Source organism: Macrobrachium nipponense, chromosome 1, assembly GCF_015104395.2.
Source record: "Macrobrachium nipponense isolate FS-2020 chromosome 1, ASM1510439v2, whole genome shotgun sequence".
Classification (NCBI taxonomy): domain Eukaryota; kingdom Metazoa; phylum Arthropoda; class Malacostraca; order Decapoda; family Palaemonidae; genus Macrobrachium; species Macrobrachium nipponense.
This window is the reverse complement of record NC_087200.1, coordinates 9785964-9807595: the sequence shown is the minus strand read 5'-3', so window position 1 is coordinate 9807595 and position 21632 is coordinate 9785964. Positions and strand designations below refer to the sequence as shown.

The 21632-nt window shown below is 38.1% G+C and overlaps 2 protein-coding genes across 3 annotated transcripts; one reads left to right on the top strand and one right to left on the bottom strand.

Annotated features, from left to right (window-relative positions):
• The first annotated feature begins 398 nt into the window (after positions 1-398).
• On the top strand, positions 399-10078 carry LOC135219118 (protein obstructor-E-like). Of its 2 annotated transcripts, none has more exons than XM_064255568.1 (4): positions 399-555; positions 7936-8151; positions 8783-8971; positions 9192-10078. In XM_064255568.1, the coding sequence occupies exons 1-4, from the start codon at positions 510-512 to the stop codon at positions 9620-9622; spliced, it is 882 nt and encodes a 293-aa protein (XP_064111638.1). In that variant the 5' UTR covers positions 399-509; the 3' UTR covers positions 9623-10078. The 2 variants fall into 2 exon arrangements, with proteins under 2 accessions (XP_064111638.1, XP_064111639.1); XM_064255569.1 differs by lacking the exon at positions 7936-8151 and adding an exon at positions 7682-7891 and having other exon boundaries at positions 422-555.
• Positions 10079-10607: 529 nt separating this feature from the next.
• On the bottom strand, positions 10608-17566 carry LOC135220090 (heparanase-like). Its single transcript, XM_064257409.1, has 12 exons — positions 17508-17566; positions 16062-16156; positions 15315-15429; positions 14575-14756; positions 14049-14213; positions 13424-13591; positions 12998-13091; positions 12398-12531; positions 12083-12270; positions 11759-11891; positions 11420-11549; positions 10608-10898 (listed from the first exon to the last, which is right to left on the bottom strand). The coding sequence occupies exons 2-12, from the start codon at positions 16135-16137 to the stop codon at positions 10736-10738; spliced, it is 1548 nt and encodes a 515-aa protein (XP_064113479.1). The 5' UTR covers positions 16138-16156; positions 17508-17566; the 3' UTR covers positions 10608-10735.
• Positions 17567-21632: the final 4066 nt, after the last annotated feature.

The following is a 21632-nucleotide window of genomic DNA, read 5'->3' as shown; positions in this document are numbered from 1 at the left end:
AAATTATAGCAGTATAAAGTAGTAGTAAAAGGAATTCTCCCTTGAATCGGCACTTGATCTTCATTGCACAACTTATTCCACAACAATCCATGATGCTATTCTTTAGAACCAAAGATTCCAAAATGAACAAAGGAGTATTTTAGTCAGAGAAACGAACTGAAAGCACGGTAAGCTTTACATTCCGAGTCGGCAGCTACAGACAGGAAAATGCAAATGACATCAGCTTGAGCAATCAGGAAGAATTGCGAAGCAGTCAACGAATCCCGTTCGAAACAGATCCGATTCAGATTTCAGAACAATCAGACCACCACAATTCGATAAGTGAACCGTACTTTTTAATCACATGTTTTGGGAACCAGGGATGGGAGTGGAAGCTTTTTAAACAACAGGTTACCGTGGGCGGGGCTTCCAGACTTAAGAACATATAAGGGGGTCGGAGTCGGAGCGCGGGCTATCACTCGCTCTCCTGCCGTCAGCTGAGGAAAGGGGTTTATTCACAGGCACACACCATGAGGATACTTGCAGTAGCTGTAATCTGCGCCGCGGCTGGAGCCGGTGAGTCTTTTCAGTTTGGTTCAAAAACTCTGTCGCTTTCTGTACTTTCATTGGCCTTATTCGGGATAGTTCTAGTTGACACAGGGTGACTGCTATGCAGAATAGAAGTGCAACATTAGTCGTCGTCAGATAATTATTGCAAAAATTCTTTGATTATGAAATATCTTTTGACTCACAGAATAGTAGTAAAGGGGGTACGAGAGCTTTAGAGATAATAAAGTAATAATATATCCCAACATCAACAGAATCTAACTCACTAACATCCCGCAAACGAATTCCGATAGGCGATTTTCACTGCATTATTAACAAAATTACTTGAACTAACCGTTTAAATACACGAAAGCGGTCCAAAAGGAGGATTTTGTGAGTGCAATCCAACCCAGTGTTCGTTCACAAACGAGATTTGTTCAACGGTGAGTGAGATAGAAGGAGAAAGGAGAGAGAAAGAATCTGTTAAAGCTTTTTGCTCTATCAAGCACCAAAGTAGTGTTGAAGACTGGCAACAGATGGCTCTCAGTGATAAAATCCCTGCCTTTTTTTTTTCCTTTTTTTTAAACCGGCAAATCTTTACTTCGCTCTCCCGACATACGTCGGGAGAAATTCCATCACGAACGAGGAATAAATTGGATTAGAAGTGCAGTCACCATCGACGTGTGATGGGAAAGAAAGAAATTTCTCCTACTCTCTCAAGAGTGAAATGTACAAAGACGCCAGAATCCTGCCGTTTGAGTTGCAACATTGCCCAAACTTGCTTGGACTGTGGTGATGCTTCTCAGCCGAAAGAGACCCGAATGACATTTCGTGGAAATGTATTTATCGACATATTAGATATATTTATTATTTACTTTTAGGGCAATAGAAATACGACGTAACATCACTGTTGATGAAGCACAATAGTTCTGATATTTGTCCCATTCTAGATATCGTGCTAGCAATCGGGAGAAATGATATTAGCTTGTTTGCTTAAGAGTTGACTTGACCTTTTGGCTGATGGCCAAACGTGGTTCCATTCTCTTCTCTCTCTCTCTCTCTCTCTCTCTCTCTCTCCCTCTCTCTCTCTCTCCTAAGTAGGCGCTTGTGTTCCCTTTACAGACCCTTTCTAAACCGACTCACCTTCAGGGTAACGTGATTGCTTTCAGGGGAATATGTTCAAACTGGACGGAATGATCGCGCAGTTTCCTTCAAAATGTCCTTGGCAGACACCAAGCATTTTTTTTTTCTTATGGAGGTGAATTCGCCGAATAGGTGGAAGTCAATTTTGTTGAGACTGAAGAGCTTTTTTTATAATAATGATAAAGATTCGACCTGGAGCGTTTTTAAGTGACAAGTTGATCTACTTTCACCTCCCAGGAGAGTATGACAGGGTTTTCTATATTTAGCATAATATGTCGGTTGCCTTTGATTAATTTCTAAGGTGTTGATTGAAGTCATTGCCTTGACTTTAGGAAGTAGAGGGTGCTCTTACATCAGAGAATAAGACTGTGAAGGCAAAAAAAAAAAAAAAAGCTTTAAAAGTGACCGAGGGCGCATGAAAATACCCAAGAACAATGAGGGAGCAGTCACCTTCAGTTCTCCTTACTACCTGGGTTAAACTCTCTCTCCCTCGCTTTGGAGTCAAGCAGTCCTCGTGAAACCCGTTCCTCTCTCTCTCTCTCTCTCTCTCTCTCTCTCTCTCTCTCTCTCTCTCTTTCTTCTTGGTAAGCCCACCCCTCTCCAGCCAACCAACATACCTCCTGTAGTAGACGACGAGCGGGAGGGAGACTCTCTCGAGGTAACCTTTCAGTGACCTCCAGTTTAAGACTCTTCCTAGCTGGGCCAAGAGCTTGGGGGTATAGCAGGGGCCCCTCTATGGGGTTCTGCCCTAAAGGGGACTAGGATGGGCTTCTTCCACATAACGGAATCCTAGCTAGGCGATGAGATATTCGTTCATGATAAGCCTTTCCTAAAGGTCTCGGATCCACAGGATTCTTTTCTTTGTATGGGTCCGCTGCCTACGTCGTATTTTAGGGGAACTTTCACCTGGCGTGACTTGGGCCTTCTTCAAATTAACACTTGAAAAACCTTGATGACATATCAGGGTGCGTACCTGTGCGTGCGTGTGCGTCTAAGTGTGCAAGTGCGCTTGATGAAAATAGAAAAAAACTGGTTTCTAAATTCAACAGAAATGTTCAGCGGTAATCAAAGCGAACTGACACGATGTCAGTTAGGAATTAGGAGATGTTAAGTCCTTGCTCTGACATGCTTTCCTAGTTAGAAGTCTAATTCAAAATTCTCTCTCAGGCGGCGGCGTCCTGAGTGAGGCATGTCTTATCCAGTGACCAATATGGGATTTCCTCTGCATTCCTCAGGATTCCCACGCAAGCTTTCAAAGGCCGGACTATCTGTCTTCCCTATGAGAATATTTCTTTCGAATTTTCCAGAAGAATATTCACATACGGTGCATTTGGGCGTAATAGATATTAAATTACTTCCATTCGTCCTCACGATTGTCGAGATGAAAAAATATGTCTGCGTAGAGGAATTAATAATAATGATAATGATATCCACACATCTACAGTCCTTTTTTGTATTCATGGGTATGTTTTTTTTTTTTTTTTTTTTCATGGAAACCTACTCAATCCAAAAACAAATGTGATAAGATACAAGAATTTAGAGAACCGAATATCTATGTAGGCTACTTATATTAGTTTAGGCACTCGAGTAATATCATCTCTTACTGAAAGTCACTATCGTCTGGTTCATTTTACTGAAGGAAGCTCTTTTTGTGTCAGCGATGAAAGTCAGGCCTATTTCGCGCCTCGATGTTTTTCGTCGTTTTTATTACTTTTACTTTCACATCAAGATGGAAACCTGTTTTTTGTGTGACTATCACGGTATGACAGAAAAGCTTGAACGCGCCGACACACACACACGCGCACACACACTTAGACAGAGAGAGAGAGAGAGAGAGAGAGAGAGAGAAACGAAATAATAGGAAGTTTATGAAAAATCAAGTAATGTGAATGTTAACCAGCTATTTTTACATTCAACATATATAAACGGTGTATATAATATATTGAGTTATTATTATTATATATATATATAGAATATATATATATATATATAATATTTATATTTATATATATCTAAATATATATAATATATATAATATATATATATATATATATATAGATATATAGAATAGATATATATTATATTAATATAGATTATGTATATGATAGAATATACAAAATACATATATAGATAGTATATCATATAATAGAATATATATAAATATATATATAATATATATATATCTATATATATTATAATAATGGTATTTTATATTTAGCGTTATATATATAAATATATATATATATTATATATTAATATATATGATATAGATAGATATTATATATATCTAGGAGATATATATATGAGACCTATTATTATATATAGATATATAGTCGAGAGAGAGAGAGAGAGAGAGAAGTGTGTGTGTGTGTGCGTGTATTCATTAACAACCCAACTGCACAGGCGATTTACAGAGTAACTGACTCTCTTCTTGAAGCATTTCCCAAGCCAGATGACGCCAGCTCGTAACCTTCAGATTCTCTCTCAAGAACAAAACTTGTTCTTGAAGTATGTGATCAGGTGTAACGGAACTTTTGAAGCCGTTGCATTGAACAAGCACATTTTTAAAAGTCCCCCCCCCCCCCCCCCCCCTTTTTTTAGTTATTAATTCTTTCTTCACTTCTCGTAAACTTTTGTCTTTTTTCCCGAGTACTGTTTTCAGCAGCAGTCGATTGTTAAATTGCATGATTTAATGAAAGTTTAAACTTCTGTAGATGAATTTAGATATTCTAGCTTCATCTTTTATCTTCTACTTTCTTAAATCGTAGGATTTTACTAAATGTTTATTTTCCACTTTCTTAATAACGTTCGATCAACATCTACGACCACCATATCTTAGAAAGATTCTCACTTGAAATCTTGGCATTTTACATTTCTGTTCTAATTGTCAACCCCTATAATTTGGAACAAAATAAAAATTAGAGTAAAAACTTTATTCCATTTGTATTTTACGAAAACATTCCCTAGTACGCGTATCATAGTACAGATAATTTCCGATTGGTGTTCAACGCAGCAATAAATAGTGATCTTCTCTCGTATATATCTAAATGTTGTGAAAGAGAGAGCGTAAAATTAAGCTTTTGTTCATTTGACGAAGAAAATACATTTGATGCAATCTGCTATTTAAAATAAATAAAAAAAAAGAAAGCATTTTAGAACGGTAATACATAAATACCAGAAAACATCGTAAATTCCGGTAAGGAGACTGACAGACATATGTAGCAGGTAGACAATTTCCGAATGATGTTGACGCAGCAGTAAATAGTGATCTTCTCTCTTTCATCTTGTCATATGGAACGTAAATACAGAGTTACTAGAATTTGTGTACTACGGTACGGAGAACCAAATTATGGCTTACTTTTTAATACTAACAACGCAGTAGCAAACTGAAATCTCTCCAAAATATTATGCAGATGAATGTGTGGAACAGTTTATTTTATAGGCATCAAGCTACAATTACCTGTAGTCAGTATCCAGGATACGTTCAAGCTACAAATTGAATTAAATAAGTAAATGAATAAATAATAAAATTAAACGGCTAAACTGAACAATTCGGTGGGTCAAGTTACATCACCAGTTTGTGCGTGTGCGTGTGCATGTGTGTGCGTAATATAAATGCACAAATAATGTATTATTCACTGATGCATAAACGCTGGGATATGCTTGACAAGAAGGACTCTTAAGAATTTGTAAACTACATACATCATCAGTTCCGCCTGCCTCTCGAGGTATATCTTTGGTTGCAGAATACAATCATGACGTAAGGTATTGTTAAAGTGTCACAGAATATGACGTAACGGAAGCTTCTAACAGCGTTTGAGTATTCAGCCGATATACTATACTCATATTCATCTCGTTCGCCTCACACTTATGATGAAACTCAAAGAACTGCAGAGCTCTTCGGATTTATTTGGCCGTTCTGTTAAGTGAAAGTTTGCTTAGCAACTTGTTGGTATTTTGAATTGGATTTGCTTAATAATAATAATAATAATAATAATAAATAATAATAATAATAATAATAATAATAATAATAATAATAATAATAATAATACGAGAACAAAAACCAGTAATTCAAGTTCTTTTCCTATTTTGTTCTTGTTTCATACAAACGTTTACAGATGTACGATTTACAAAATGCAGCTCTGTATAGATATCTATAAAACAAGGTGGTATTTTGAATTGGATTTGTAATAATAATAATAATAATAATAATAATAATAATAATAATAATAATAATAATAATAATAATAATAATAATAATACAAGAACAAGAACCAGTAATTTACTTCTTTTCATTTTGTTCTTGTTTCATACACATGTTTACAGATAAACGATTTACAAAATACAGCTCTGTATAAATGTCTATAAAATAAGGAGAGAATAAACAAATCTCACTTAACTTATCATTAATGAACGTGAATGGTCGTTGGTTTTAATAATGGTAATAATTAATCCGATTACAAAATAAAACGCTAAGTAGCAGCTAGTTATAAAGTCGTGCCAATTCCAGCTTCGTTCGACCTACGGCGATAACATTTCAATCTCCATTTGTTTCCGGAGTGAAAATGAAAGGAGACTTTTAACCCCTTCTGACGCTGCATTTCGTCTACTTTTACTATTTAAGGTCACGCCTAAATAAGGCTTTGGGCGAACGGCTGGCTGCTGCTGCTGGTCGGAGAACGTTCGCAGAAGGGCCAACGATGCTTATACTTATGTCGTCTCCGTTGGCTGGGCTCACTTTGGGCAGACCTCGTGCCCGGCTGCGTTTGAATGAAAGTTTCTTAGCAGGCTATGACATTTGGTTTTGCAGAGTCCAGTGAATTAAAAGGGCATTGCGGGCCGTAACTGATCACGAGGAAAAGGAAATGGTTGTAGCGCGTGCTTTTGTAGACGGGATTGAAGTGGCTTGTAATCATTCTAACCTGGACTTCAACGCCATGTGGAGTTCATTTATATCATATACTATATCACAGTGAATAGTCTCACACATGCAATATCTACACACACACACACACACACACACACACACACACACATATATATATATACATATATATATATATATATATATAAATATATATATATATATATATATATATATATATATACGAGCACACACACACATATATATATGTGTGTATATAATGTGTGTCCATGCGTGTGTGTTTGCTCTACGCAACTAATTGCAATATTTTATAATTTCCCTGATAAATTTATGCATAATTTTTTGGACATACTTTTACAATTTAACCTCAGTTTGCCCCGAGAGAGAGAGAGACACACACACACACGCACACACACACACACACACACACACACACCTTTTCGCAATGCCCTTATGTATGTATGTATGTTTCCCTACTATTACCTTCAGAATCATTTTCTTTTTTAACCAAACGAAGGTTCAAGTCGAGTAAGTCACTGACATAAAGCTTCACCACAAACTTTCACTTGGTGCCTTAGGGCTAGGAATGTCTACCACCCCGCTGCCTGCCTTCCCCTGATCCTCCTCTCTCCTAACCCCTCCCCCTTTGGATCATTTCGAGCCTCGATTGGCCAATGCCTTTGGGTTCCCATCCTCCTCCTCCTCCTCTTCCTCCACACCACCTCCTCCTCCTTACCCACCAGCTCACCGCCCTTCCCCTGCAACCCTCAACCTCAACCCGTTTCTCCTTCTCAAAAGTGAAAGCTGGATGATATTGGTTGTCTTTGGGGATTTTATCGAGAGCAAGGTCATTGAACTCGAGTTGGGTTGCTCCACACATCGTCCGTTTTGTCACAGATTTAATTTTGCCTTCTGTTATGAGTGTTTGCCCCCTCTCTGTTAACTTTATGTTGATATATACTTTTGAGATATATAGCTAATAAGTGTAAAGTAGAATGACTTGACTTAAACGACACTAACTATTCATGTAAATAGACTAACATCTGACAATAACGAAAAAGAAGTCGAATGTTTGACAAGCACTAAAGACTTACTAACTCACACACCTGACCGCTGACCAAACCTCAGCTGTGGGGCAACGTCTCGACCCTTGCAAGACAAAGACCAGGACCTCTGCCCACGAAGACCAGTGCGACGCTTACTACGAGTGCTTTGACGGCCAGGCAGTTCTCCAGACGTGCCCCAACGGTTTAGTCTACCTGGGCAAACGAACGCAGGGACTCTTTGGAGTGTGTGACTACGACTTCAACGTTGACTGCTCTGATCGCCCCGGCAGGAGTAAGTAGCCTTATTACGTTCCCTTCCTTTGTTCCCTACCGCAGGTCTGGCGCAGGAGCAACAGCCCGACCCCTGTGACAGGAAGTCGCGCGTCGTTGGAGACATCACCTACTGCGACCGTTACTGGGAGTGTGTGGCCGGGCAGCCCCAGCTGTATGACTGCCCCAACGGCCTGGTCTTTGTTGGCAGAAACAGAGGCATCGCTGAAGGATGCGACTATCCTTGGAGAGGGGCGTATTGCGACACAAAGCAGCTAGCTAGTAAGTGGATTAGGATAGGGAATAGACGGGGAAAGACTCTAGAAGGAATGATGGCGGCTAATGGAGTTACCGATGGGCAGAAGCGGAAATAGAATCTCAGACAACTTTGGTTTGGGAGAAGCTCTCGCCATCGTCCCAGGAGGAACAGATTATTACTGAGACCACTTTGGAGGAGTTTAATTTAATGAAACTTAACTGCATTTCATGGCTTTTCTTTATTAAGATTCTTTCATATTTTAAGATTTAGAGCAGTACATATAGTAAATTGCACAATCTTTAGCAAGATCCCATTAACGTATTTTAAATGGATTTTTTTTTGAAAAATTATTATAATAATGTTATATCATTTGAAGAAAGTAACTGAATCAAAATAAGATCGTAGTCCTTCAAATTACAACGTAGTACATAAAATAACGAAAGATCTTCCCTGGAAAGGACTAACATTACAGGATTTCCAGTTTTTATCAAAAGCATTTAAGCAATTAGGAATGCTAGTCTTGTGGATAGGAACCAGAATCGTAACTGCTCTTCCGATTTCCTGGTTGTCCATTCACCCACACTTTATACTTAGGACTTTCCAATTACCTCAGAAGTATTTGCAACGATGGCTGATGTAATCAACCTTTTACAGATCCAGCAATTTCGACCGAACACTGTGACTGGCTGTACGGTATTTTCGGTCACGAAACTTCCTGCACTCGGTACTGGACATGCTGGAACGGTACTGCTACTGAGCAGTTCTGTATTGGAGGACTTCTCTACAACGAAGAAACTCACGCCTGTGACTGGCCACAGAACGTTGGTGGTTGCCAGAAACATCGTAAGTCGAAAGCTCTTTATGAATCAGACTCCGATAACAATTTCTGAATGTTATTGTCTCATATTACATCTTCCAGTTCCTTGTGTTGTTTGCAGCACTCATGGCTGTCCTCAGCATCTGTATTTTCTTTTACGCTTATTGGAAACATGAATGAGAGGTAACTGACAACAAGGGAAAGACGAAAAAGTCATTGACGTAACTTTTATTATTTATATTCCAGCTCTTTGCAAGGACGACCCTAACGCCAACGTACCTCTAGGCAAATCTTGTGAAAGGTACTGGGCATGCCAGGGAGGCTACCCACGTCTCCAGCGATGCCCAGCCACACTCGTGTTCGACAAGCAGTCTCGCCGTTGCGTGAATCCCCCCACGGTCGACTGCGACGTCCCATCAACCACTCCACCACCTGAGGATGAGCAGCAACAGCAGGGAGTCAACCCCTCCCAACCTCGTCCTCAGCGCCGCCGCCCCTCACTCCAGGCATCCCCCGTTCGCGAGTCCTTCGTTCCTGAAAACGCCATTCCCCTCGCCCCACAGGGTCTAAGACCGATTCCTCAGGAACCCGCTTTCCCAGCCCCTGACTCTAGGCCTCTGCCCACCGGAGGAAACTTCCGACCGGCCCCTATTCCAGGAGCCATCCCACTGCAGTAGAACAACAAGTCCCGTGGCAGTCTGAGGACGACCTCCCGCTCACGGTGGTAAAAGCAGGGCCAAGAGGTCCTTTCCTCACTCCAATGCAGCAGAGGAGGGAAGTTCTATCTGACTGCCAAACACTATATATGACCTGAGTACATTGTTCTCCCTTCGTCTCCTACCCTGCCTCTCCATTCTTTCCTTTCCTGAGATCATCTTCCTTTCTTGCCTCCTGGAAGCGTCTCCTCTCATGCCGTGCGGGTACAAAACTTCCTTCACCCAAAGATTGTCGTCTGACCTTCATGGTTTGATATCCTTTTTGAGGTGGCAACGTTTGTGATGGCCAGAGCCCACGGCCCACTGTACATAGTTCTCCACACACAAGTATTTCGTCCAGTACACCTACACTTTTATTATTATTAGTATTAGTTGTTATTTTTCTGTTTGTAAATAAATTATGTTAAACCTTACAAATACTTTGCGTCTTAATCCGTGAAATCTTTTTTCTCCTATGAGAAGCACATTTGCCTACTTTCCTATCTATATAATTGGAACGTATATGCTCACTCACCCTGTCCCTGGCACAGCTGTGAACTGCTGGCTCTGTTGGTCACTGGTGGTCTTGAGAATAGGTCATAACAATGACCTATTCTCAAGACCGGTCTCTTGTTCAGCAACTGAAATAACAGCTACTTCGGTTATGTAAAGTTTATCTTTCAAAGAAATTTCCCCGATTCACTCTGTCAGGAGGAATTAGAAAAATTACCCCCATCCCTTTTTCATGATTACTGTACGAATTTCTTTATGGTTTTCAGTTTAAACTCTCTCTCTCTCTCTCTCTCTCTCTCTCTCTCTCTCTCTCTCGCCTCTTGTACTTTTTCGTTCTCCTCGCTCCTCTCTCTCTCTCTCTCTCTCTCTCTCTCACACACACTTTTTTCATTATTCTAATGAATTCATTAAATCAAATGAAAGATTAATTAGGTATGGTTAATTCAGACCAGTATTCCAGAATTCAATCAAACTAATTTATTGGCTGGGCGAAGATTGTGGGGAAATCTTATCACTCCATTTATAGTATATGTTAGCAATATTCATTTAAAAGAAGAGAAGGATTTTTTGGTGCTAAAGAGTCTAAGGAATCTTGCAGTCCTGTGCTTGGGCATCAACAACGACCCAAAAGCCAAATGAGAGAGGAGGAATCTCTATCTCCTTTCCTGAGAGTAGGTGGGGCTCCAGGTCAGGAAGTTCCTCGTCCGATGTCATTTCAAGCAGTATACCATTAAGCATGACGTCACTATATGGAAAGAAAATATGGAAGGTTAGTTGACATATATTATATAATAATAATTTGTTTCGTTATAGTTTTAAGAGCTAATACGACGCATTTTACATCATTTTCTGATTTCGTTGAAACTCGAATGTTTTCATTTTGCAATAGCTGGTATCAGGAGCAATTCCAGGCCTTGCAAATATTAGTGAAGCGCTAAACCCTCCGACCATGGCATACACTTGAGCTAATTACACCTAATTCCACGTGGAATGCATGCATACATAAATATACAAATATACACACACATACACACACACACACACACACACTCACACACACACACACACACATATATATATATATATATATATATATATATATATATATATGTTACCTACTATCATCTAAAATCTTAAGGCATCCATTTCCTGAATCTGTTTTGGCTTTTTTTCAAGTCACTCCCTTTAGTTGCCGCTGAAAAAAAACTACAGGTTCCAGTTTTATTTCCTCTTAGTAACATTATTCTTCAAAGGACTCTCACTGACCCTGACTGGATGAAGTTATCTGGAGCCTCAAGGAGATATTGCTGAATGGAATGATCTGGAGACATCTTATCAAATTGTATTTTAGAAGATCTGGAATGGTCCACGTTGACGCCGAAAATAACCACGTTTCCTGAAGACAAAGTGGTTCCAGTGAGATTATGGTGGGCATCTCTAATGATTCCTCTCACAGCTTTATAAATAAGCTCAACTTCATGAGTATAATTAGAATTCTTGAACTTAGGAGACAAAATAAATGTACTGTTTCCAGATAGCTAATAGATAGCATATGAGATTTGCTTCCAGGATAAATCTGGACTGAAAATCAAAATCGTGACAAACCTCGTTTATAGGACGCTGAACCGGGTTTTTGGCAATGTCCGTAAAGCCTTGTGGTTTCGGGAGATCCCTCAGTGGCTATGTCGAGAACTTTGACCCCCACTAACCGCTTGTACAACACTGATAACCAGTAATCCTGGAAGGGAAATTGACTTCTTGCACATATATTATGAACTACTTGCTATTTAGAGTCTGATGGTCCAGTGTAGTCACCTGAAAATAATGTTCCCTGTCTCACTCAATGCAAATTCAAGTCATTTTCCTTATCCTCATTGGAGGCATAACTAGGCACCCGACAATAAATTGTCTCCATAACCCCCAACTTACTGGATTAGGTTTGAAATCCCTTCTGATGTCATTGATGAGGGCATAGCGCTTCTGGTACAGGGTCTGCCTCGCCAGGAGATCTATTCCTTGAACGGCAGCATATCCCAGTTTGTCGAGCCAAAGGAATCCAGCAATGTATGTGTTACTAAAGCCCTCCGCGCCTCCTCCGACAGAAGAGCTTGTTTCGGCTAAAAGTGGAGAGAAGAAGGTACAAGAAAGAAGACGAAAGTAGAATGCTGGATAGCAATGAAGTTTCGTTATCTATCTGGAAAGAAGTGAGAAGGTCCTACTTTGCACAAGATTGCTGCGACTTACTTAGCCAGAGTGGGGTGTCGGGACAGTACTCGTCTCTCAGCTCTACCGCCTGTGGGATCTGCCATTTCAGCATGTTGAGGGTTTCCAGAGAAGTGTAGTCCTCAACGGTGACATTAGCACCAGGTAGGTAGTAACTGGAAAACACGCCTTGGCCTCAGTTGACATTAGCTTAGGCCAAGTCTCTTCTAAAGAACAGAAATTACGAGTAATTTCTATTTAGCAAATTTTTCTATGAAACTTTGAGTAGCATTTGAAAACTGACTGAACTAGAATGCCTTACCTTTAGACTAGCAAATGTTAACAGTAAAACAAGGGAGATTTTGCAAGAAACAATGTAATTATGAACTTAGGAAAAAAAGAATAGGCTTAGTACAACCTCAGTATGAAATCCATCTATATGCCATTCATGGTATGCTAAACAATGGCACTCCAGTGTAATTCTTACACCCACCTCTATTACCTTTACCTTTAAACATTAAGAATTATTCCTCTCCCTCCCTTTGTCTCCAATGCGACAAGACCATGTTGTTTACTCTAATATTAATAGTAATTCTAAAACGTCATTAATACACAATTCCTGTCAGCACCAACAGTCCTTACTGATGCCAAGATACTGCAGTCAGATCCATCTTCAGCTCCTTTAGGTTTTCCAGGAACTCCTTCAGAAACTTCATTTGTAGTCCATTGGATTCTTCTGGAACGACCAGAGGACGATTTTGCACGAATGTCATGGAATAGTATGGCAAGTGATTACAACGGTTCCTTTATAAAATCTAAAATACGAGATAAATCATAGTCAAGATATGATAGCCATAATGCAAAAAGTCTATGACTTCTTGCCCTAAGCACAATGACTGCTCAGTCTTAATTGATACGAATAATACTGTCATTACGACGAAATGTGCAATGTTTCTAAGAAGTTATGAAGTACTAAACTCCTGATAACGATTACGTGCGATGCAAAGCGGAAAAGTCTTGGCAATATGTTAAGAAGAGATTGTAAAATAGTTTGACAAAGTTTATTACCTTCATCTTCAGCTGACAACTTGGGGAACCTTGGGTTAGTGACGTCGGGGCCGATTATCTCAGGGTTATCAAAATGTTTCTCCAGCTCTGTTCTAAAGCTGAGGTAATCATGGGCATCCATCGTCCCCGTGAAATTATACTTGTAGTTGTAATAGTAGGAGTTGGGCTCTAAGGAGTGATTTGACCAAAGTTAATTGTTGAACAAGCTATTCAAGTTTTTTTTTTAAGCAATACATATCTCCAAGTCTCCAAAAGGTTAGATCCCTAAATGAAACTGCCTTAATATGATGTTACAATTAGATTCGTTTACGTTGATATTCAAAATATATGAATTTGGATGACGAAGCCAAAATATATTAGGTATAGAATATACTGATGAACTCAAAATGGAAAATATTTCCTTGAAATTCACACATCAAAAACAGAAGTGAGAATAGAAAACGATCATCGTGAACTTAAACATTCGATGAAAAGTAACTTTTTTTTTCTCTAAAATCAGAAAGCGGGAAATTGTCAACAAACGATTTGTGAAAACCAAAGAAATCCAAGGTATGATTTTTGCCAAAACTGATCGTAACCAGTAAAAGATGCTGTTTATAGAAATGCCGTCTATAAAAACAATTACCATTGCCAAGCTGCCACTTGAAAGTGTCGTCACTATCTTTGAAGATGTCCCAGGCATTGGAGAAATCCCAGGTGTTCTCAGGTATCCTGTAGAATTGGTTCACGTCAAAAAGGATGGTCAGCGAAGCAGCATTTGCGAATTCCTTCAGGTGTTGGAAACCTTCGGCTGGAAAGAAAAAGTGGGAGGGACAAAATAGTGTAAAGGGAATATATGAAGATTTACGCTTTGTATTTCTTTCATTTATTTTTATGGTAAGATTAATAGCTGCCGTTTTCGTCAGCGCTTCTTTTCTGTCGCTCAAATTGCAAGTTGTATATTGCAGTACTCGAATTATATATTGTTTTTAATTCTACTTAAGAATAAGGTCTAATCAGGTTTCATAAGCATTATACAAAATACCGAGGTATCATTTTCAAGCTTAAAGAATTAAAACATTTCTGTAATCTTACCGTACAAAGATTAAAACTCAAAAATAAATCTAAAAGTTCACCCCTCAAATTCATATCAGAAATAGCCAGATCATCACCTGTCATAGTAAAATTGGTGAAATCATTCTCCTCATCAGTTTCATATTCATCATCGAAATCAATCTCTCTGATCTCACTTCCATGACCAGACGGGTCATAAGTGAGGAAATTGGCAGAGGACCCACCAACTCTCAGAATAGCTGGAGATAATTCCTTCGCTAGGGTCACAAACTTCTTTGACCTACCGAGAGAGAGAGAGAGAGAGAGAGAGAGAGAGAGAGAGAGAGAGAGAGAGATGAATAATGTCATTAGCAGTTTAGAATAGGAGTAATGTCATTTACAGATCCGATGGCTACAACAAAATTCAGTTTAGCCTCTGAGTTTATAAGCGAAAGGAAATCCTCTGCTCGTTTCATGGCTGATTTGATTAATTAGAATTAGATGAACGTTTGGTTGTCAAGTCGAGCACTGGGACACTTTCGGGTATTCGGATCTTCTTAAGACAGCTAAAAAAGGGGGGCTGCAGTGGTGGGACAGCTATGAATTGCTAGAGACAGCAAGACTGAAGGAAGGAGGAAGGAATGAAGGTAAAGTAAAAGAACATGGTTGCAGCTAAGGGACGGAGGAAGGCTACAACACACATCCTTTAGTAATGCTTCTCTTCATGGGTAGGTTTGGAGGTATCTTTGCATCTAATACTGCAGAATGATTAATAAGCCAATCACTGTAAATAAAAAAATATAAAGAATAGCATTTCAACCAAAAGATTACATTGGACGGATGACAAACTATCTATCACCTTGCAAGATCTGTTATAAGACCATCTTTAACGATTTGTGAAGAAACGGCAATGCTGAGATAGAATGGCGAGACTTTTCTCAGTTCACCCAGGACAGCCACTCGGAACGAATCGCCTGTCGATGAGGAAATCTGTTAGATTTGCCAACTTTGAAATAATATATATATAAATTTATATATAATATAACTATATATTTCTATATATATATATAATATTATATCTATAGATAGTATTATAATACATATAAATATATATATATATATATATATACTATAACGTATATTTATGAGCCATATCAATCACGATACTAACTGTATATTTTTAATTTCCACTGATGTATCAGTCTCTCAAAGTACTTCAGAATTCATTTGAAGGCAGATTGAAAGGTATATATATATGTGGTGTGTGTGTGTGTGTGTGTGTGTGTGCGCGCCCGGCGCTCGTGTATACTATATATATATATATATATATATATATATACTATCATATAGTATACTGTACAAATATATATGTATATATATATATATATATATATATATATATATATATATATATATATATATATATATACTATACATATATGTATACTGTACAAATATATATGTATATATATATATATATATATATATATATATATATATATATAATATATATATATATTTGTGTGTGTGTGTGTATGTGCGTGTGTTTGCGCGCGTGTGTGTGTGTGTTTGTGTGTGTATGCATTATGTGGGCATAATTTCTTACTGTTTGGCCTTCCACAGCACAGGAAAGCGGAGAGCATTGCAAAGGCAAACACAAGAAGAAAAGGAATCCGCGCCATAGTTCCTCAGAGCCTGTGACTAAAGAGCAAAGTTTTAAAATCATATTTTTTCACTGACATATACCAAAAGTACTAAGCCAAAAAGTTGTTTCCTCATTCATGATTTAACTGCAGTTAATAAAAACAAATAAAGCGTCATGTCCAGGACACTTCCATTAATAAAATAACTCGATGCACGTAAAGGGGAAGGCTTTTCGGCACCGTGGAACATAAATAGCAAATGTATGTTTGTAGTAGGACGAGGAATATGTCCTTGGAACGGCTCTGTAATCGTCTCTATTTTCATTAGTGTGACGACACTTTTACTATCTGGTGGTTACGAACCCCACCCTTTCACTTCATTTTATACTGATTCTATTCGTTATTTTCTTTTATACACTTCTGAATTATTTACTCTTATCCACCGCCTTGTCCAGCCACATTCTCTCCCCATGACAAGACCAATTCACAACAGTCTGATTCATCTTCCATTGTCAGTCATCTTTTCATCACTTCTTCGTATGGCCATCAATTTCACCTGTGTCAACCAACATTTCAGTTCTTCAAAAGCATTTTCATTACTCTTTATTCCTGTTTTCCACTTTCTTAACCTTGCTCATACTCACCAATCCTTTTAATCTACCTCACTAACATTCATCCCTCTCTCTCTCTCTCTCTCTCTCTCTCTCTCTCTCTCTCTCTGTCCTGTTCAGATGGCTGCTTCATATTGCTGCTGAACTTGGACTTAAAGGGCATCGGGAGTGTCACTCTTCATCTCTTCGACCACAAAAACTATGAATTAAACACCATTGTCTGTAATTTTTTAGATTTTATTTTTCACACATCAACCCAACCCAACCCAACCCCCCCCAACCCTCCACACACACACACACAACCATCCATCCCCTTTCCTACTTGGGCTGAACTTGGACTCAGAGTGCATTGGTAGTATCACTATTCACTCAGTGACTTCTAAAACTATGGATCAGACATAATATACACAATGTCATTTTGGGTTATTCTTTACATCACCCATTTCCATCCCCACCCCCTTTGGTACCATTTCAGAGTGATGCTGAGACATAACATACATACACACACACACACACACACACACACACACACACACACACACACATATATATATATATATCATACCCACACATAAACACGAAGAATAAATATATTCAATCGCGGGACCGTCGTCTGAAAGCACGGTCTGAATGAGTACTGGGTGTCTCTACACTAACTGCAATAACAATTGATAATATTATGAACCATGTCTATGGATAAGGGTAAAGTTATATATATATATATATATATATATATATATATATATATATATATATATATATATATATATATATGAGAGATTTCAAACGTTACTTTACCTGTTATCGATAACGCAAAAGACTCATCTCTTCGTAATCACTCGTTGTTATGTATTTATAAATTGAGCATCGCTACCGCTCATGTCTTATCTCCTTGACGTGTGGGTGGTACCCAATAGGGTTGTGGGAACCTTTACGTAATCAGCCATTATCACATGAAAAACGACTCCTCGCTGCTTTTCTCACGGGAAAATCCGATGAACTTTGTGTTAGCAAAAGGTCACGTATTACAGGTGTTTTTCAAAAGCCAAGTCAACCTATTTTTTTGCCCTGTGCCCGACTTGTATCCCCTCTGGGCATTGCAATTAAGGTGCCCCTGATTCATGAGCAAGGTCATATTTTTTTCATGATGATGATTCCGATGATAAAGATGAACTGACAGAAATCTCTCGTAGCACAGAGGCTGTTTTTTGTACTGAATAATGTTCATAGTCCATGCGTGTAAGTATTCAAATTCCCAATATATTATTGTTATTATTATTTTAGTTTTAACTGCTTTCATTCCATATAATTGTAAACATATGTATATAGAAATTATGTATGAAAATTCGTAAAGTAACTACGTCTACGGGCATAAACAGCCTCGTTTCACGGGCAGAACCAACTCCGTTTCAGGGAATCCCTTCTCAACCCTACCCCCTTCGGAGGGGTTGGGGGAGGTAGGATGAAACCCCATTATAAACCATCTTAGGGATCCCCACTATAACCCTGCCAAGTTTCATGCCCATCGGACCAGCCGTTTGGCCGTGATTGAATGACAGACGGACGGGCAGTATAGTAAGATTTCGTGTTTGACAGTAATCATGTGATTTACGTCTTCTAAGTTTTGGGATAGGATTGATATTCCTCTTCTTCAACATCTTTGAGTGGATAGGAGTCCCCCAAATGGAATTATGAGACCTTAAACAGCATCGAACTAATGAAAAAGATAGGCCTTTGTTATACATCACGAGAACATAGCTTACGCCAGCCTTGACGACTTGGCGTCAGTAATCACATATCAGCTTAAAAATCCTTTTACTCTATTATCTAGTAAGTGAACCACTTACAAGACCAATATCCATTATAAGGAGTTCCTCTGCCATTGTCGATCACCACGCTGCAGTTATTTCAGACCCACTTCCTGCCTAACTTTACTTATTGCTGATTATCCTGCAAACTGAACCCTCAAGAGGCTTGCAGGCCACTTCATCCGCTAACACTGACTTTAAAGGTAGACCTATCCTCTGGGTCCGATAAGGCTTCCACCTTAGGATCTTCGATAGCACGAGTCAGTCTCAGTTTCTTCTTCCCTTTCTTCAAAACATGCACCAGGCCTATTTGATCTTGACGGGTAATAGTTGTTGTACAGCATAAGAAAGTAGAATAACCAAGCTAACTTCCATGATATGAATGAGTGGTTTGGTCGAGGAGTTGGGGTTTCAATGAATTCATGCTACAAAATCCCTTAAATCAGATCAATTTCCTCTTTCGATTCTCCGGTAGCCATTTTCCCCACAAAGTGATCATCTCTGTACGGTTTTTAAGTTGCTCAGTAGGTTCACTAATATATATATATATATATATATATATATATATATATATATACTATATATATATATATATATATATATTATTATATATATATATATATATAATATATATATACATATATATACATACATACATACATATATATATATATATATATATATATATATATATATCTATATATATATTATATATGTATGTATTTGAATTCTGTTGTAACTTAATATTTTTACCAGTCATATAATATTTTATATACATAGATACGTATGTGTATATAATATATATATATATATATATATATATATAAATATATATATATGTATCTATGTATATAAAATATTACATGACTGGTAAAAATATTAAGTTACAACAGAATTCAAACTAATAAATTAAGCCTATAAAAAAAGCCAAAATATAGTGAGAAAATACTATATTTCAGAGCAGTCTCTGAAATATAGTATTTTCTCTCTATATATAGGCGTTTAAACACTGGAGATGCTAAGCACTTTCGTCTTATTACCGAGACTTGATCGCAGCAACTAAAGATATACAGAAGCTAGGCCCTATATAAATGGTATGTACAAGTCATAAGGGAATACAACGTAAAAGAAACATGCTTATAAAAAAATATCCCCCGAAAAGACAGCAATATTGTATACAAAATTCCATGTATGGATTATGATTTATTTTACATTGGTCAGACCAGTAAAGGAATTGAGCACCAGATTAAAACAAAATAAATAGTAAGAAAGGTCAGACAAATAATGCTTGATTTTTACATTTAAGTGAAAAGTCCGACAGAATGCATTGGACGCAAAGCCAAATATTGTCACGTTGTTACGAAACTATTTCAAGGAACTTGTTAGAATCTGTTTTGATTCAGTTAACCTGGGTGAATAATTTTAACGTAAGTCAAGTTTTATTTTCTTTTGACCCGGTCATAGAACATACGTTCCAGAAGGAATTAAAAGATAGAATAAAGAAGATTGCCAATAAGTAGATTTCAATTAAAAGACACAGCGAAAATAAAAGCATGTTTAAACATACCAACACATAGACAAGAAATATCAGTTCTTTCAACTATGGGATTGGTGTTCTGAAATCACGATCCAGATTTGCACTGTTTCCAATATGTAAAATTCAATAGAATAATGATAAACCAACGCCCTATATTACTGCCTTACCAATTTTCTGTTGCTTATAACAATCATCGACTTGACAACCATTTGCGATGCTGAAAATGTGACGAAATCCAGTTTGGCTATGGGAACTGAATGTCCATAGATAACTTGTGAGCTTTACGTAATCAGCCTGATTCATTAACAAGACAGTTTTTTTTTATTATTATGGTGATTCTCATGATGGTGAGAAGCTGATGCAAATCTTTTTATACTGAAGAAAATTTATCGTATGACAGATAGCCTTCAAAATTGAAATATGCCAATGGCATTTTTTGTCTTGTTTACTTTCATTATATTATTCGTTTTCTTTTTTAATTTCACTCAGTAACTAGCAATATTTAACAGTTATCATCGCATCTCTTTCCTTGAGTTTTTATCCTGGATTTGTTTTCCTCCTTCAGATTATAACCTTTCGGTTGGAAAGAATCCTTTCAGTAAAACTATTAGACCCAAGACAGTACCTAGGACCTTAGCATCGAACTCATCAAGGCTAAGATGCATCACCTATACGAGAGAAATAAGTATCCACTCATCTCGTCCATCAACCACTTCTTAGACCACCTTCCTTAAAAACAGTTCCTCTGCCAATCTTGATTACCATGCTTCAGACAATTCAGACCAAGTTAAGGGCCTCACTTAACTTGTTGGGGATCATCCTACAGCAACCTTGAAGACCCTACAGCACCATCCAGCAATCTGCAGCGCACTTCGGCCTCAGTAACACTGACCTTACAGCTAGCCCTGCTCTCTGGGTCCAACCGGACTTCCAGCTAAGGATCTTCAACTGCAACAGTCCGTCTTTCTCTGCTTCTCTTCCCGCTCTCCTTAAATAGATGCACTACACTTAGTTGATCTTGAAGGGGAACAGTTGTTATACCACAAGAGATACAACACATCCCATTGTGGGAACTTCTTTACAAACAAGATATGTGACACGTGGAATAAACTGCCACCAGAAGTTGTAAACAGCAACAGTGTGGAAAAGTTGAAAAGAAAGCTAGACAAAATCATTAGGAGGACACTGTGAATGCACAGTAAAACCTGATCCTGCAGATAAGTGAGCACACGATGTCTCCTCGGATGGACTAACAAGTCTTTGAGACATCCTAATCCTTGTAACATAAGAAACTAGAATGCATTACCTAACTTCCATGACATGAAATGGAAATGAGTGCTTTGGTTGAAGAGTTAGGGTTTCAACAAGTTTATGTTGGAAAATCACCTAAAACAGGTTCTCTGTCACTTTCGTTTCTGCAACAACTAATTTCCACAAAGTGGTCATCTTTGTAAGGCTTTGGAGTTGCTCAGTAGGCTCACTAATTGATTTCTGAAGTTCTTTAGTCCCTGTGAGAAGGCTGTAATTGAAGAAAGCCAGCAAGCTTGGAATATTCTAATTTTTTTATTATTATTATTT

What these genes read in the sequence shown, in the direction of transcription:
- LOC135219118 (XM_064255568.1), top strand. Translation starts at nt 510, where the DNA reads ATGAGGATACTTGCAGTAGCTGTAATCTGCGCCGCGGCTGGAGCCG. An exon ending in CGACACAAAGCAGCTAGCTA is followed by an intron (nt 8,152 to 8,782) that starts GTAAGTGGATTA and finishes AACCTTTTACAG; the next exon opens with ATCCAGCAATTTCGACCGAA. An exon ending in TGGTGGTTGCCAGAAACATC is followed by an intron (nt 8,972 to 9,191) that starts GTAAGTCGAAAG and finishes TTTATATTCCAG; the next exon opens with CTCTTTGCAAGGACGACCCT.
- LOC135220090 (XM_064257409.1), bottom strand. Translation starts at nt 16,137, where the DNA reads ATGGCGCGGATTCCTTTTCTTCTTGTGTTTGCCTTTGCAATGCTCTCC. An exon ending in CAAGTGGCAGCTTGGCAATG is followed by an intron (nt 13,592 to 14,048) that starts GTAATTGTTTTT and finishes ATCACTCCTTAG; the next exon opens with AGCCCAACTCCTACTATTAC. An exon ending in GTTGTCAGCTGAAGATGAAG is followed by an intron (nt 13,092 to 13,423) that starts GTAATAAACTTT and finishes TGGTCGTTCCAG; the next exon opens with AAGAATCCAATGGACTACAA.